Genomic DNA, 14123 nt, shown 5'->3' with positions numbered 1-14123 from the left:
ATGATGCTATATAAGGGCTGCAGAACAGGAAGGAAGGAATAGCAACAGCTTGTGTAATTGGACCATGCCAGTAAGTGTACTGTTCTGCATGATACTTACGTGGTCATTTACTCAGGCAGGGGGAGCAGTGATGTCAGGCAACCAGAACACAGGCCAGCAAGGCAATTTTAGGTAGTCTCTATAAAATCTGAAAGGACTGGAAGGACAGATCGTGAAGCTGAGGCGCCAATACTTTGGCCACCTCATGGGAAGAGTTCCTGGGAAAGACCCTGATGTTGGGAAAGATGGAGGGCACAAGGAGAAGGGGACGACAGAGGACGAGATGGTTGGACAGTGTTCTCAAAGCTACCAGCATGAGTTTGACCAAACTGCGGGAGGCAGTGGAAGACAGGAGTGCCTGGCGTGCTCTGGTCCATGGGATCACGAAGAGTCGGACACGACTAAACAACTAAACAACAACAACAACATAAAATCTGAAGTCACAGTTTCACTTGCACAGTTTCACAAATGGTGAGAGACTGTGAGATTCCATATTTGAACCATTCAGTAAGGTTTTGGCGCTCTCACTGCCGAGGCCTGGGTATGATTCCAGGTCAGGGAACACTTCTTTGAGCTGCACAGGTAGCTCAGTTGGTTAGAGCGAGATGCGAATAACGCCAAGGTCATTAGTTTGATTTCCATATGGGCCAACTGCATATTCCTGCATTGCAGGGGGTTGGGCTAGATGACCCTCAGTGTCCCTTCCAACTCTGATTCTGTGATTTCTTTTGCAGCTTTTTTGTGTATAATATTCTCCATGTGCTTATGTGCATGTGATTGATAGGTGTGAGGCTCTTACTGCTTGGTTGCATCAGCTTTACTATAGAGCCTGGCCACATTAGATGGAGTTGGCTTGTGGGAAAATACGCTGCAGGGAGAATAGAGGGGCCCCTGAGAATAGAAAAGCAGGCTTTTTCTGTCTGGACAATTCAACTAGGTTGTCTGGATAATCATCCTTGAATTATGTTTCAAATTCAGTCTCAAAATAGATTAAACCATGGTGAAGAAGAGAGTATGTATGTGCTGAAAGTGTGCTATTAAAAACCCAAGCAGAAAAAAACAAAAATGAGTACTACTTTTATTAGAATGATTTACATGTATTGTGTATTCAGAGTTTACTGAATTCTTCCTTAGGATATTAAGCAAAGGAGGAAATTTTGTAAATGGGAGTATTTTATGGCGCATGGTGGTAGGCCTATTGTAAGCGGGTGATGGAGGCAGTTCCTTGCAGACTAAAACTGTACCTTGTGAAAAAGAACTTGTGATTACACAAAAGCATGCTGGGACAGAGGAGTGATGGAGGCTCTCCCTTTGTAAATGAAGAAATAGTACTTTCAGAATCTTTGGCACTAATAGGAACTCACATGGCCCTCAGAAGAACAAAAGGATAAGAACTCTTCTTTGGTTTCTATTTCAAGGGGCCAAATGGCTTACTTATTTTTGACCTATTGGACAGTTTCAGGGTTGCAGCTGTAGAATGTATGTGGTAAATTGTATGTTTACAAGTATTTAATCTGTAGTATCAATGCCCTTCTTATAATTTGTTGGGGGGGAAATATGTTGGGCAATTTCAGTTTAATGTTTTATGTGTAAACAGAAAAATGTGTGGCTGGGTGTAAATGAGGTACTGTCAAATATTTGCATTTTTCTTAGCTGTTACAATCTCATCTTACAAAACCTGACACAAATCACTTCCTGCACTAATTTGCTTATTTTCTTCTGCTTAGAGCAGAGAAATGGTTTCCCTTCATTTTCTGTTGAAGCTTCAAATCAATGTGCCATTTATCTATTTATATACTGCTTTTCAGGTGGCCCTCAGTTTATAAAAAAAAAAACCCTTTTGAAACAATGATTATCAATGACAATTATAGAATTTTTTAAAATGCAAGCAAGGGAAAGAGACCCTTTTTGAAAGCCTGTTTCTGCTCCTTCCCTCTCCTCAGGAAAAAATGCTTCCTCAGATGCCCCTGTGGTGGCAGTTGTTGATTTTAATGGGCCTATCCTGAGTAAAACTTAGTTGAATACCGCCCCATGTTAGCAAGAGTGAGAAAGTCTTCTACCTGAGCTCATTGAGAGACACTGCTTATAGTCTCCCAGCCTCTCCCCATCTGCTGTGTCATTGTAAAACATGGTTAAGGGAAAGATAAGGTTGCCAGGCAAAAACGACAAAAGAGGGAATGGTTAGACTTACTCTGACTATACCTACGTGTGTGTGGACTTGGACATTTCTGTGGTGGCCCCACACTTATGGAGTGCCCCTATCAAAGAAGGTTGTTCCTCTTAAAACATGCATTTTATCATGCTTTGGGGAAATGTTTTTTTAAAAATTGTATTGTTGTTGTTGTTTAGTCGTTTAGTCATGTCCGACTCTTCGTGACCCCATGGACCAGAGCACGCCAGGCACTTCTGTCTTCCACTGCCTCCCGCAGTTTAGTCAGACTCATGTTTGTAGCTTCGAAGACGCTATCCAACCATCTCGTCCTCTGTCGTCCCCTTCTCCTTGTGCCCTCCATCTTTCCCAACATCAGGGTCTTTTCCAGGGAGTCTTCTCTTCTCATGAGGTGGCCAAAGTATTGGAGCCTCAGCTTCACGATCTGTCCTTCCAGTGAGCACTCAGGGCTGAATTGTATTACGGATGTGCATTACGTTGTAAGCTGTCTGGCTTTGTCACAAGAAAGGTGGAATATAAACTCAGGAGAGTTAGATATCAGCCATGTTCACTTCTCCTGCTCCCAAATTGCAATATTACAAATTCTAATACCTGGCAGCCCCAATGAAAGCTTGAAAAACAGCCATTGTGACAGTTCTTGGGTAAGCCTCACATGGAGGTGGCCGTCCATACAACTGAGCTGTGAGCCTGCAGGCAGTACCCACATACGTTGCTGGGGTTTATTTTTATTTTTTACACCTCACTTCCACCTTTAATTTTATGTCATTCTCTCTCACTGTTAGAAGATATGGGGTTCCGATGCCCTGTCTGCTCTCCATTATCAATAACAAATGGACCTATATTTTTTCCTTTCTTTTTTGCATGTTGAGAGGTTATAGAGGTAAACTCGAAAAACCCATCCATCTAAGCAGGGCAATTTCTTGAAATGAGGATCTTTTGCTTTTAGTACATATGAAAGCCATCCATTTTAATTCGGCAGGGCAGAGGTGAGAAACACTGGCATAAGACAGGAGTCAAAGCTTTATTGCACCAGCGAATGACCAGCATGCAAGGACTGAAAGCCACGATACACTTGGTTGGAGATGCAGCATTGCTCTGTCCCTGTGAAAAATCTGTGTGTGTGTGTGTGTGTGTGTGTGTGTGTGTGTGTGTGTGTGTGTAATATTTTCATTCCTTCTTCCTAGCATAGGTCACATCACAGGCCTGCCTGCTCCACACAGCCAACCTCGCCACCTTTTTGCTTTTGTAATCAGACTGCAGATGTGCTTGATGATTGAACAATTTCTGCGCACCGCCGCTCCTGCTCCCAGCGGAGTCCAGCAGGCTCGCTTATGCAAGCTGTCATCTCTTCTTTTTTTCAAAGCTTATGGGGTTGTGCCACCGTTGTGGCGGAGGCTGGGGGGGGGGAGAATTCGTATCTAATAGACATGTATGGGGGAGGAAAAGAATTAGAAAGCACAGGGCTGCAGAAAGGCTTTTCACAGCCCAGCATGACCGCCCTCACTCACAGCTCAAGCCACCATAAATTAAATAAATCCATTCCCACCCCTCGCTGAGACTGCGTGCGGGCAGACACACACACAGACACACACACACACACACAACCCGCTTGCTTGCTCTCGGAGACCAAAGATGATAGAAAGTCTTCTGGGGATTATTGCCCATTTGTAGAGTGACAATGGAAAGCCGCATCGCACAAATATCTATTCTCCGGCTCCTGGCATGACAAGTCCTTCCTTTGCCTTGCATCTGGTCCCTTTTTAATAGCCCCAAGCCAGCCACGGTAGCTATTTAGTTGCTTGTGGTAAATAAAGCTTTATTAAAACAGACTTCCTCTCCCCCTCAAGTGTTTAATGATTAAAATGACCTTTCACCTGACATTTTCATGCTGCTTATTTTGTTTCTGAAGTACCATTTCTACTAAGGGAATAAACCAGTTGTTGTGGGTGGATGTTTAAATCTCTGGCAGCCCCACAACTTTTGAAGTGAAATGGTATTCCAAGTGCATCGGGGGGGGGGGGATCTTAACTTAAAAGAAGTGTTTTTTGATGTATTAACTATTCATGTCATCCAATCACCTTCTTGACACACTCAGACATGCACAGTGCACACATAGGTGTGGTGATGTTCAGTTTTGGAACAACTTGTGTGTGTGCCTGTTTTATGTTTTACTTATGATCTTCCCATATACCCTGAGATCATAGCACATGGTTTTTGTAAAGCAAGACAATTGAAACAAAACGGTAATACATACTGGTAAATTTAAAGGTAAAAATGAAGCTCAGTTTATTTTTAACCAGTTCATGTTTGTCCAGATTTAAAGAGATTTGTTTTGTCTTTAATTTGATGCTTAGGTAAACCTCTCACAGGCATTAAGAGTTTCTAAACTAGGGGGCAGACATTGTGTAGAAGTACTCCCTGAGTTTACGGAAGGGAGATGACACCTTTTATCCTTACCCATTCCTCAGACCAGGTGGGGTACAAAATGGCTTTACAAAACTCACTTGGCTCCAGGTGGTTTACCTGAATGCCGAGAGAGTTACAGCCTAGCAGTTCTTAAGGGTTGTGGTAACTTTTGTCTGAGCCAGGGGTCAACAAACTTTTTCAGCAGGTGGCCGGTCCACTGTCCCTCAGACCTTTGGGGGGGGGCAGACTATATTTTGAAAATAATAATAATGAACGAATTCCTATGCCCCACAAATAACCCAGAGATGCATTTTAAATAAAAGGACACATTCTACTCATGTAAAAACACGCTGATTCCCAGACTGTCCGTGGGCTGGATTAAGAAGGCAATTGGGCCAGATCTGGCCCCCAGGCCTTAGTTTGCCTACCCATGCTTGATCCTTTCCCATGATTTTTTGTATCCTAAACCACACACTACAAGAACTTAGCCTCCCACCCCCAACATCCAGGAGCTCTTCCCATTTTTTCACCTGAGTCCAAGCAGGGTGGTCATGTCCTCCAGTTCATTTTCTCTGAACTGCAGCTGTGGCTTGGCTTTTCTCTGATAACTCACCTAGGAACCTCTTCTAATTAGCACTTGGTACAGTTGAAGCCCCTCCTGGTATTGGTTGGCCTGTGAAAGCCCAAAACACACTACCCTTTTGATCGAAGTACCTAAGGGGTACAGGCAGGTGTCCAATTATGACAAATATTTTTATTGTGTACAAGTGGCTAAACATATTTTTGACATTTTTTACCCAACAGCTTTTAAAAACCTTTTCCGTTAAGAAAAATCAAGTCACACTGCAAATTTAACATGCAAAGCATGAATAATTTTTAATGCCCTCTGTGTTTTGTGCTTGCGTGGAAATAAGTTGCTTCCCTAGATCCACATTTTACTCAATTGCATACTCTTTGTCTTGCATTGCTATTGCTTCTGCCTATGGAAAGCAGTTTTAATATTGCAGCAGATTTAACCCCCAGTTTCTAGGGCAGACAGGTATATTGATAGTGTTTGAATGCAATATTAAAAGATACTGTGATATCAATCATGGCTAAAATCAGTGACATTAAATAGTCGTAACCTGTCATCTTTCCCTGTCTTTTGCTTTTGGTCCAGATTTTAATATTTGCTGTTACCCCTGAATTATTCCACCTCCCTCCTTGTTGCTATTTGTGCTGCATTGGCCCAGCAAATGTATATTAAACTGTACAAGTTGTCGGGATCTGCGTGGTATTTAGTCTTGACATTAGAACAGCATTGGCTCAAACGGCACTTCCCGCCACATCTCCAAAGGCAGGCTTTTTTGAGCATAGCTGTCATGGAGTATGACTGCTACTCCTTAGCTCTCTATTTGCTAGCGCCAGAGGTGTGAAAGATGGCAGCGAATGGGGAGACAGTTAATCAATAACCACAAGGTCAGACAGACAGTGTCAGTTTTAGTGCTCCCTGTTAGGAAGCAGAGGCAGAGGATTTGTAGGGACTTGTAAAGGCTTAAAAGAAACACAAGGCAGTGCTATGTGAAAGGAAAATGGAAACTCGCTCGTCTTCAGTAGAGAAGAGAGACCTCTGCCGGCTTACTTGGGAAAGAAACTCTTTCCTGCCCAGGGGACATGGTAAGCAAAGGTGTAAACCCCTAAAGCCCTCTAAATGTCAACAAGCTTTTCGTGCACTTTTTATATATAAATTAATATGTCTCTCTTGACAAAGGCTACATACCTGTATTATACTATTGGTATATACCTGTATTATATTTATATACACACACACACACACTTATTTGTATGTAATATGGGGGGGTTGTGTGTGTGTGTGTGTGTATAAATATATATATAATGCATGCATTTTCTTTCTAAATAAAGCTTTTGGAAGCCGATCAAAACAAATCATCTGTGATGTGTGTATCAGTGGGGATGATTCATGGTTGCTCAGAGTAGAATTTTTATAAGCCCCTGATAGGTATTCATTTATACAATATTAAATTAACTTGGGAGCAGAATAGAATGCGCATAGGAAGAAACATATGTCTTCCTTTCAAAATTTACTTTCTTAATTAAGATTTTCATACTTGATATTTGTGCATTAAGCTCATGAGTAAGCGTTTAATTTTTGACCTTAGGTGCACAAGTTGTTGGCAAGGTTGAAGTTTCAACAAAAAGCACAAGTTTCAAAATTGAAACGTAACATTTATTTGCTATTAAAAGCAAGCTGCTCCAAGAAAGTACACTGTGTATTGTCGTGAGCTCTAGATTGTGCTGAGGAAGAGAAATGTTTAAGGAGGAATTCAACATAGCACTAGGCAGATCACCAGTGCCAGAGTTTCTACCTTTCTGCCTTTTCCTCCCCTCGCATGCTGTTCCAAGGGTTATCCTGACCCCTTGAGCCAAATTGGAGGACACGGTGGGGGGCAGCCCTGTTGTATTAACAGATGTTCTTGTGCAGGCTTCCACTGGTGGGGCTTGTTATTTAACTCCACCCCCTTAATTTTTTAATTAAAGACCTTGTTGCCCAAACCCACCACTTAAATTCAGTTGTTCAAATCTGCACATTTAAAAAGCAAAGACAGATTTAATATAGTGAAAACCCTGCTGTATCTTACGTACACATAAGATGCAAGTCTTGCAGGCCTTGGAGGAATGGCACTTCAAATGTATTAGTTGTTCTTAACCCACTCATATACATGTCTGTAGTTAACTCCACCCCCTAACTTGAACCAGCTCTTATCTGATTATATAACTGATCAATTAGTTAAGGTAGTCCCCTCCCATCCTGTTTGTAGCCTAGCTCAGTGCTTAATCAAAGCTACTCAATAGATAGCAATCATCTGCCTTTGCGAATACCTCTCAGCATATAGAGAAATAGAGCAAATTATTCATTTTTGTCTGAGGGATGAAACGTCACCATCTGTCTGTAGGCATAGATTTTTGTGCTGTTTATTGTTTCCTTTTACTCACTGCCAGGTAGCAAGAAGAGGGAGCAGATATTGCAAAGCTACGTGCACTGGGGGTGGGGTGGGTGGGGAGAACAGCTCTCAGTTCTTTACCTCGTGACCCTTCCTGGGGCTACTTCAGATATAATGCTTGCCACTGATTTGTACACTTTTCTCACATACACCCTCTGAGTCTGATCATGATATTGCATTGCATTTGTACAGATATTAACAATATTTAAGATATAGCCCCTAAACCATCATTAAATCAGGGAGAACCTTTCCATTCTCCTCTCCTTTCTGCACATCTGCCTTTAAAAAATGAGTTTTCATTGTAGCCCTTACCAGCAAAGAACTAGGCTACATGTTAACATTTATCATCTAGAGGATGTTGTTGGGTGTAATGTACATGGTATGGTACTTTGGTAGGGAATACACTGTAATAACTCTTCACACTGCCATGGCATTTAGAACAAATTCTAGACCTGCATACAAAGGTGTCTGACTCAGCTTTTCAGAGCTCGCATTTCTCAGGGACGACTTTCCACCTCAACCTGCCTACTTAACAGCATCTTTGCAGCTGCCACAGAACCACTGAAGAGTATTCTGTTGCAGAGTATTCTGGAAAGAAAGATGCAGACCTTGGCAAGTTGCTTAATTTCCCCCTTAACTCCTTCCTATCAGTCATTCACACATTAAGAAAATGGGATGGGTGGGTCTTATTCCTACACACTTCAAATGCAGACATTTGGAAAGAATTGCACTGGATTGAGACATGCCCCCATCACCATCTCAGAAAGAAGTAATCCTCCATCAGAAGTTTGAGGAAAATTTCCCTGGAGCCTTGTCCAAATAAGAGTCTACGAATTCCTCTCTCCTAGTGCTAGAAGACCAGCTTGTTTATGCTTGTGCTAGGACAATTTACATAATGCACTTTTTAAATACCTTAAAGTCAGGAGTGGGGAACCTGCGGCCCTCTCAGATGTTGCTAGACTCCAACTCCCATCAGCCCCAGCCAGCCTGGCAAGGAATTATGGGAGTTGGAGTCCAGCAGCTTCTGGAGAGCTGCAGGCTCCCCAGCTCTGCATTATTTTGCATTCATTATTATATTGTTTATTTAAATTGTTACCTGTCCCAAGTCCTTGGGGTTGGTGGAAGAGAACCAACTTTAGTAATACAGTGGTACCTTGGGTTACAGATGCTTCAGGTTGCATATGCTTCAGGTTACAGACTCCGCTAACCCAGAAATAGTACCTCGGGTTAAGAACTTTGCTTCAGGATGAGAACAGAAATCGTGCTCCAGCGGCGCAGCAGAAGCAGGAGGCCCCATTAGCTAAAGTGGTGCTTCAGGTTAAGAACAGTTTCAGGTTAAGAACGGACCTCCAGAACGAATTAAATTCTTAACCCGAGGTACCACTGTAATGATTTGTTATACCCAGACATTTCAGTGAGGTTTAGCTATTTATTTACACTGCTGTTGCAGTGGCTGCTCTTACTAACCATGGAATTGGGTTTCAAGTGTTGCCCTCTCCAAATTGCTTCCCACTATACCAGCAAGATCAAACCACTCTGTAATTTTTGTTCCCAGTCTTTCTATTTGCCTATTACTACTAAGTGCAAGCCATTTTCCTCCCGTATGCTAGATCTCCCTGCTGCTTTGTGGGCCCCCTAACCTGCCAGCAGGAGTTGCTTGAAAATATTGGCTGACAGCATGGAAGGGGGGTATATCTCACTGCTGGAGAAAACAAGGCTTTCGCCAAGTGATTTCTATGTTTTGACCAGAGCTTTTAAATAATTTTAAGCTAATCACTAAATAATGTAGCAAGATGGTTAAACCAAATGGTCACAGAAAGAAGAGTTGGGTGGAAGTGGAGAGAGACAGAGACATTTCTCACAAAATCAGGGTTGAAGCCATTTGCTCCCTAATGTCCCATTGCCTGATCAAGACCTCCTCTTTGACTCTCACTCCTGCAGTAGACTAGGAGGGAAAGAAAAGCCTTTTAAGGTGGGAAGATCTGTATAGATTATGTTAGCTGGGCTGAGATCTGACAGGGGTCAGAATAGACCAGGGGTCAGCCGTGGGCCAGTCCACCACCCCTCAGACCATGTGGCGGGCCGGACTATATTTTTTTTGGGGGGGGATGAACAAATTCCTATGCCCTACAAATAACCCAGAGATGCATTTTAAATAAAAGGGCACATTCTACTCATGTAAAAAACACGCTGATTCCCAGATCGTCCATGGGCCGGATTGAGAAGGCGATTGGGCCGCATCCGGCCCACGGGCCTTAGGTTGCCTACCGTGGAATTGACTCACTGAGATTTGATTCCAACTGCATTTTGGATGGAGAGATTGGTTGGAAGTATGGGAGAATCATTGCTACAGTGTTTGGCAGAGCTTGAGGGACCTTTGATGCTGCTCCCCTTTCAGTTACACAATTTAAAAACTCCTACATGAACCAATTGATGCCATGTGTAAATGTGATATATATTTCAGGGGACATTGTTGTTTTTAACAGCATGGGCTCTATTTTTATTTATATATCTCCTATCCCCTGTGAACAAATTGTCGTATTTAAAATGGATCATTGCTGAAATGGTGTTGTGTCTGGGTTAATTTATCGTATAAGTAAATACTTCTGCTTTGCACTCAAATATTAAATTTTTGAGGTGCTTTGAGGGTTCTGCAAATGAACAGGAGCATGTAGGCCATAGACTAATAGAATTGAGTTGGAAGGGATCCTGAGGGTTATCCAGTTCACCCCCTTCAATGCAGGAATTTCAATTAAAGCATGACAGATGGCCATGCAGCCTCTGCTTAAAAGCCTCCAGTGACAGAGAGTCCACAACCTCCTGAAGAAGTTTGCTTCACTGTCAAAAAGTTCTTACTGTCAAAGTTCTTCCTAGTATTTAGTGGGAATCTCCTTTCTTGTAACTTTAAGCCACTGGTTTGTGTCCTACCTTCAGCAGTAGGAGAAAACTGCTCCATCGTTCATGTGATAGCCCTTTAAATATTTGAAGATGCAGAATAAAGAGAAAATCCATTGGCTCAATCTACTTCTAATAGCAAACAATCCTTCAATATTCTTTAAGCCAAGTTGTGCTTTATATACGCTACAATGAATGTCTGAAATTTGGGGGACGTCATCGACAGTTTTTGAGAATGTCTGAAAGTATACACTGGTAACATTGGCAATCAAAACGTACACAAATAGGAGAAATTGCTATTTTTAGCATTGCTGAAATTCATCCGGGATTGTTCATATTCACCACATTTGGGACTATTTGTCTGTTGCAAGAGACTGTGTTTATCTGTAGGCCGCACCAAGTATTCCACCCAGGTATATTTGTGCTAGCTCTAATATGCCATTTGGTTCCTAGCCATTTAACACATCTCTTTGCTAGTGTGTTATGCTGAAACTTTGCTTCGGCAACCCTTGGTATAGGAACCTTGCATTTTGTGGAGGGTGGGGAAGGGTCATAGCTAAGTGGTGGAGCATCTGTTTTGCATACAGAAAACCTCTCAAGTTCAAGCTGAGAGAAACCCCTGGGAGCTGCTGCCAGTCCGTGTAGTGGCAACACTGATGGGCCAATGGCAGATTCGTCTGTGTGGGAGAGAGAGGGGAGGCTAGTTTGCACACAGTGTCAATGTAAATTTACAACTGAAGTTTGTTGAATGTTGTGATATTAGTATCCATCCCAGGTGCCTGCAGAAAGCATTTTGTAGTGACATTTATGTCAGACACCCTAGTTCCCTCTTCCCTCCCCGCTGCTGAACCAACAGCTGGATTTGAAGCAGGAAGAGGAAGAAGAGGAGAAGAGGAGTCGTCTTTGGGATAGAGTTGATGGCACTGACATGATGGGAATATTGGTGGAAGGGATCTAGTATAGAATGTCTCTAGGTTTGTAGCTAGCCACCCCTGAATTATGTGACTTTGTTACATATTGGAATGAAAAGGCATTGCATTCAAGAGGGCATGCATCCTCCCTTTAAATAGAAAAAACTACCACAAAGGGTAAACATCTGCTGTGTAGTATCCAGCATCTCATTCGTTTTAGTGTTGGCAGGACTGTATTTTACTTTTTGTCGTCTTAATGATCTTTCTTGTTCTTTTTATATCTTGCAGCTTGAGGGATTTTAATGGCTTTCAGGTAGAATCCAAGTGGAGACAATCAAAATGAATTCTATGGACAGGCACATACAGCAGACCAACGATCGGCTGCAGTGCATAAAACAGGTAAGCCAAAGACATGTCATTAGACAAACCTGATGGTTGAAAGCACCCATAGCATTGCATGTCAGCCTGTGCTCTTCATGGTGTTTGTGTTGTAACAGACCTTATTTAACTACTGCACTGCTTCGTGATCTTGAAACTCCATTAAACCTGAACACAACCTCATCCTTTCTGAACATTTTCTCATCATTTATTTCTCAAGTGGGGGATGGAAATGTTAATATATATTGTCTTGCCATTTGCTGACACAGACAATGGGCCTCTTTATATTTTATTACAGGTTTTTTTATATATAACTAGTATTCATTTCACATTCTGCTATTCCTCCAAGGGCCTTGGATGTCTCCACCACTCACAACAGCTCTGTAAACTAAGAAATGGTGAGGTCACTTTAAGTGAGCTGAGTGGTGATTTGAACTCTGGCTTCAGTGGTGTCAGATGCTGTATCTGTCTACCGCACCATGTTGGACTATTGTAAGCATAAAAAATGTTTCCAAATGAGCAATGGATGTGCAGCAGTGCATATTGTTACTGCAAGTAGTCATGGTGCCCCAACAAATGTGCACCACATGTTCCTGAGTGTGATCAAAACCAAAAGGGGTTAAGAGCAGCTGTGAAAGGATACCTTCAGACTGGGGAATGGGAAACAAAATGGTAAATATGGTTCAATTTAAATGTGTTTAAAGTGAGGCGCACTGGAGCAAAAATTTCTAGTATCGTATATGCACTGGTGAGGTATAAATTGGTGGCATAACTAACCGGGAAAGAGATCTTAAGATTGGAGGTGGATAGCTCACTGAAAATACTGAGCTCCGTGGGGATTGTTAGGAAAGGGAATGGAAATAAAAGGCATTATCAGAATGCCTTTATCCATGCTGCAGCCACATTTGAAATATCTTACAGTTTTGGTTTACCCATTTCAAAAAGACAATATAGATCTGGAAAAGGGAGGATTAAATGACCAAATTGTTAGGATGCACTCCCTGAGGGAAAATGTTTAGAGGGCGTTTAATTTAGAAAGAAGGTGCCTGGAGGCATGATAGAGGTTCATAAAACTATGCTTGGTGTAGAAACATGGAAGACAGAGAGGTTTTTCTCCCTGTGTCCTAATCCTAGGATTTGGGGTCATTCTGTGAAATTGAGCCTTGCATTCTCATGTTCCTCTTTTTTGTCTTGAAAGTTTGGATTCACTGTCCTGTATGTGCAATCTACGTCATTGTCCTCTATGCGCAAGTCTACTTCTCCCCTTTACTTAAACATGTTTAAAAGTATTTTCCTAAAAAGATGTGTGAAATTTTGCAATGAAATATGCTTAGTACCATGGGTAGAAGCTAAGAAGAGGCAAATTTTGTTTTTGCTTCCAGTTGCTACACATTTTGTAGACTTGTTGGCAGCAGTTACTGCTCCAAGGAGGCAGACAGCCCTCCGTGGCCCCCTCACACCCACCCTGCAAGAACGGTATAAATGATGTTCTGTGTTCTGCTTGAAGTGAGTCAGGTTACAGCAGAGGGTCAAGGCAGGTTTCTTTCTTTTTAGCTCAGACTATGTTCTGGCACACAGACAGCACATTTGCTGTAATGTTTTTAGACTCCCTTTAGAACTGTGTAACTTCTCTCCCTTTCAGTTCAAGAGGGAAAGAACCCCAATTAGACAGAATATAAGGGCAGGTCCAACAATTAGAAATATGACATTATTTGCCCTTATAAAAATCTTATAGAAAACCTGAGGCAGTTACCTTGCATTGTCTGCCTGTAGGGACACATGGGACTGCCCTATAAAAACAAGATTGTCCTGTACTCAATTTGTGGCATTTTTGGTCTTGCTCTATGTACTAGGCACCTTGCTACCTGAGATAAAGTACTACTTGAGTTTCTTTTTTATGCCAAGCTTTCTAGGGTGTTTTGAGGCTGCAGCTCCCCAAATTTCTAGACATTGTAGGGTGTTTTGAGGTTCCAAGAATGGTGTCTAAGCCAAAAAACCTCTGGCTTAAATTTCACGTCAGCTATACTAGGCAACCGGTAGCTCTGACGGACTCCACCCCTTCATCTCTTATTCAAGAATAGTAATTCTGGTGATAATAAAAGTTTACAGGAAGGTATAAGGATTACTGAGTGCAGCATGTTCAACACTTAGGAAAAGTGTGTGTGTGTGTATCATGTTGACATTTGAAATAGGATGATATGTTGCTGTTAAAATTATACACACACTTTATAGCAACAACATATTACCCTATTTCAAATGTCAGTGTGATGCATGATTACAGTTGGCTGCCTCCCTGCTGAATATTGAAGCTGCATGACATGG

The 14123-nt window shown here is 42.1% G+C and overlaps 1 protein-coding gene across 16 annotated transcripts in view; it reads left to right on the top strand.

Annotated features, from left to right (window-relative positions):
- The window catches only part of ZMIZ1 (zinc finger MIZ-type containing 1), a 386104-nt gene that overhangs the window by 225277 nt on the left and 146704 nt on the right, over positions 1-14123 (top strand). For all 16 annotated transcript variants that reach the window (XM_083614609.1, XM_083614604.1, XM_083614605.1 and 13 more), the window contains one exon: positions 11712-11822. In XM_083614609.1, coding sequence (XP_083470735.1) covers positions 11763-11822 — 60 coding nt within the window. In that variant the 5' untranslated portion in view covers positions 11712-11762. The remainder of the gene's footprint in view (positions 1-11711; positions 11823-14123) is intronic.

This window comes from Podarcis filfolensis (genome assembly GCF_964270895.1).
Source record: "Podarcis filfolensis genome assembly, chromosome: 5".
Lineage (NCBI taxonomy): Eukaryota > Metazoa > Chordata > Lepidosauria > Squamata > Lacertidae > Podarcis > Podarcis filfolensis.
Note: the sequence above shows the minus strand (reverse complement) of the source record. Positions and strands in the feature narration are given on the sequence as shown.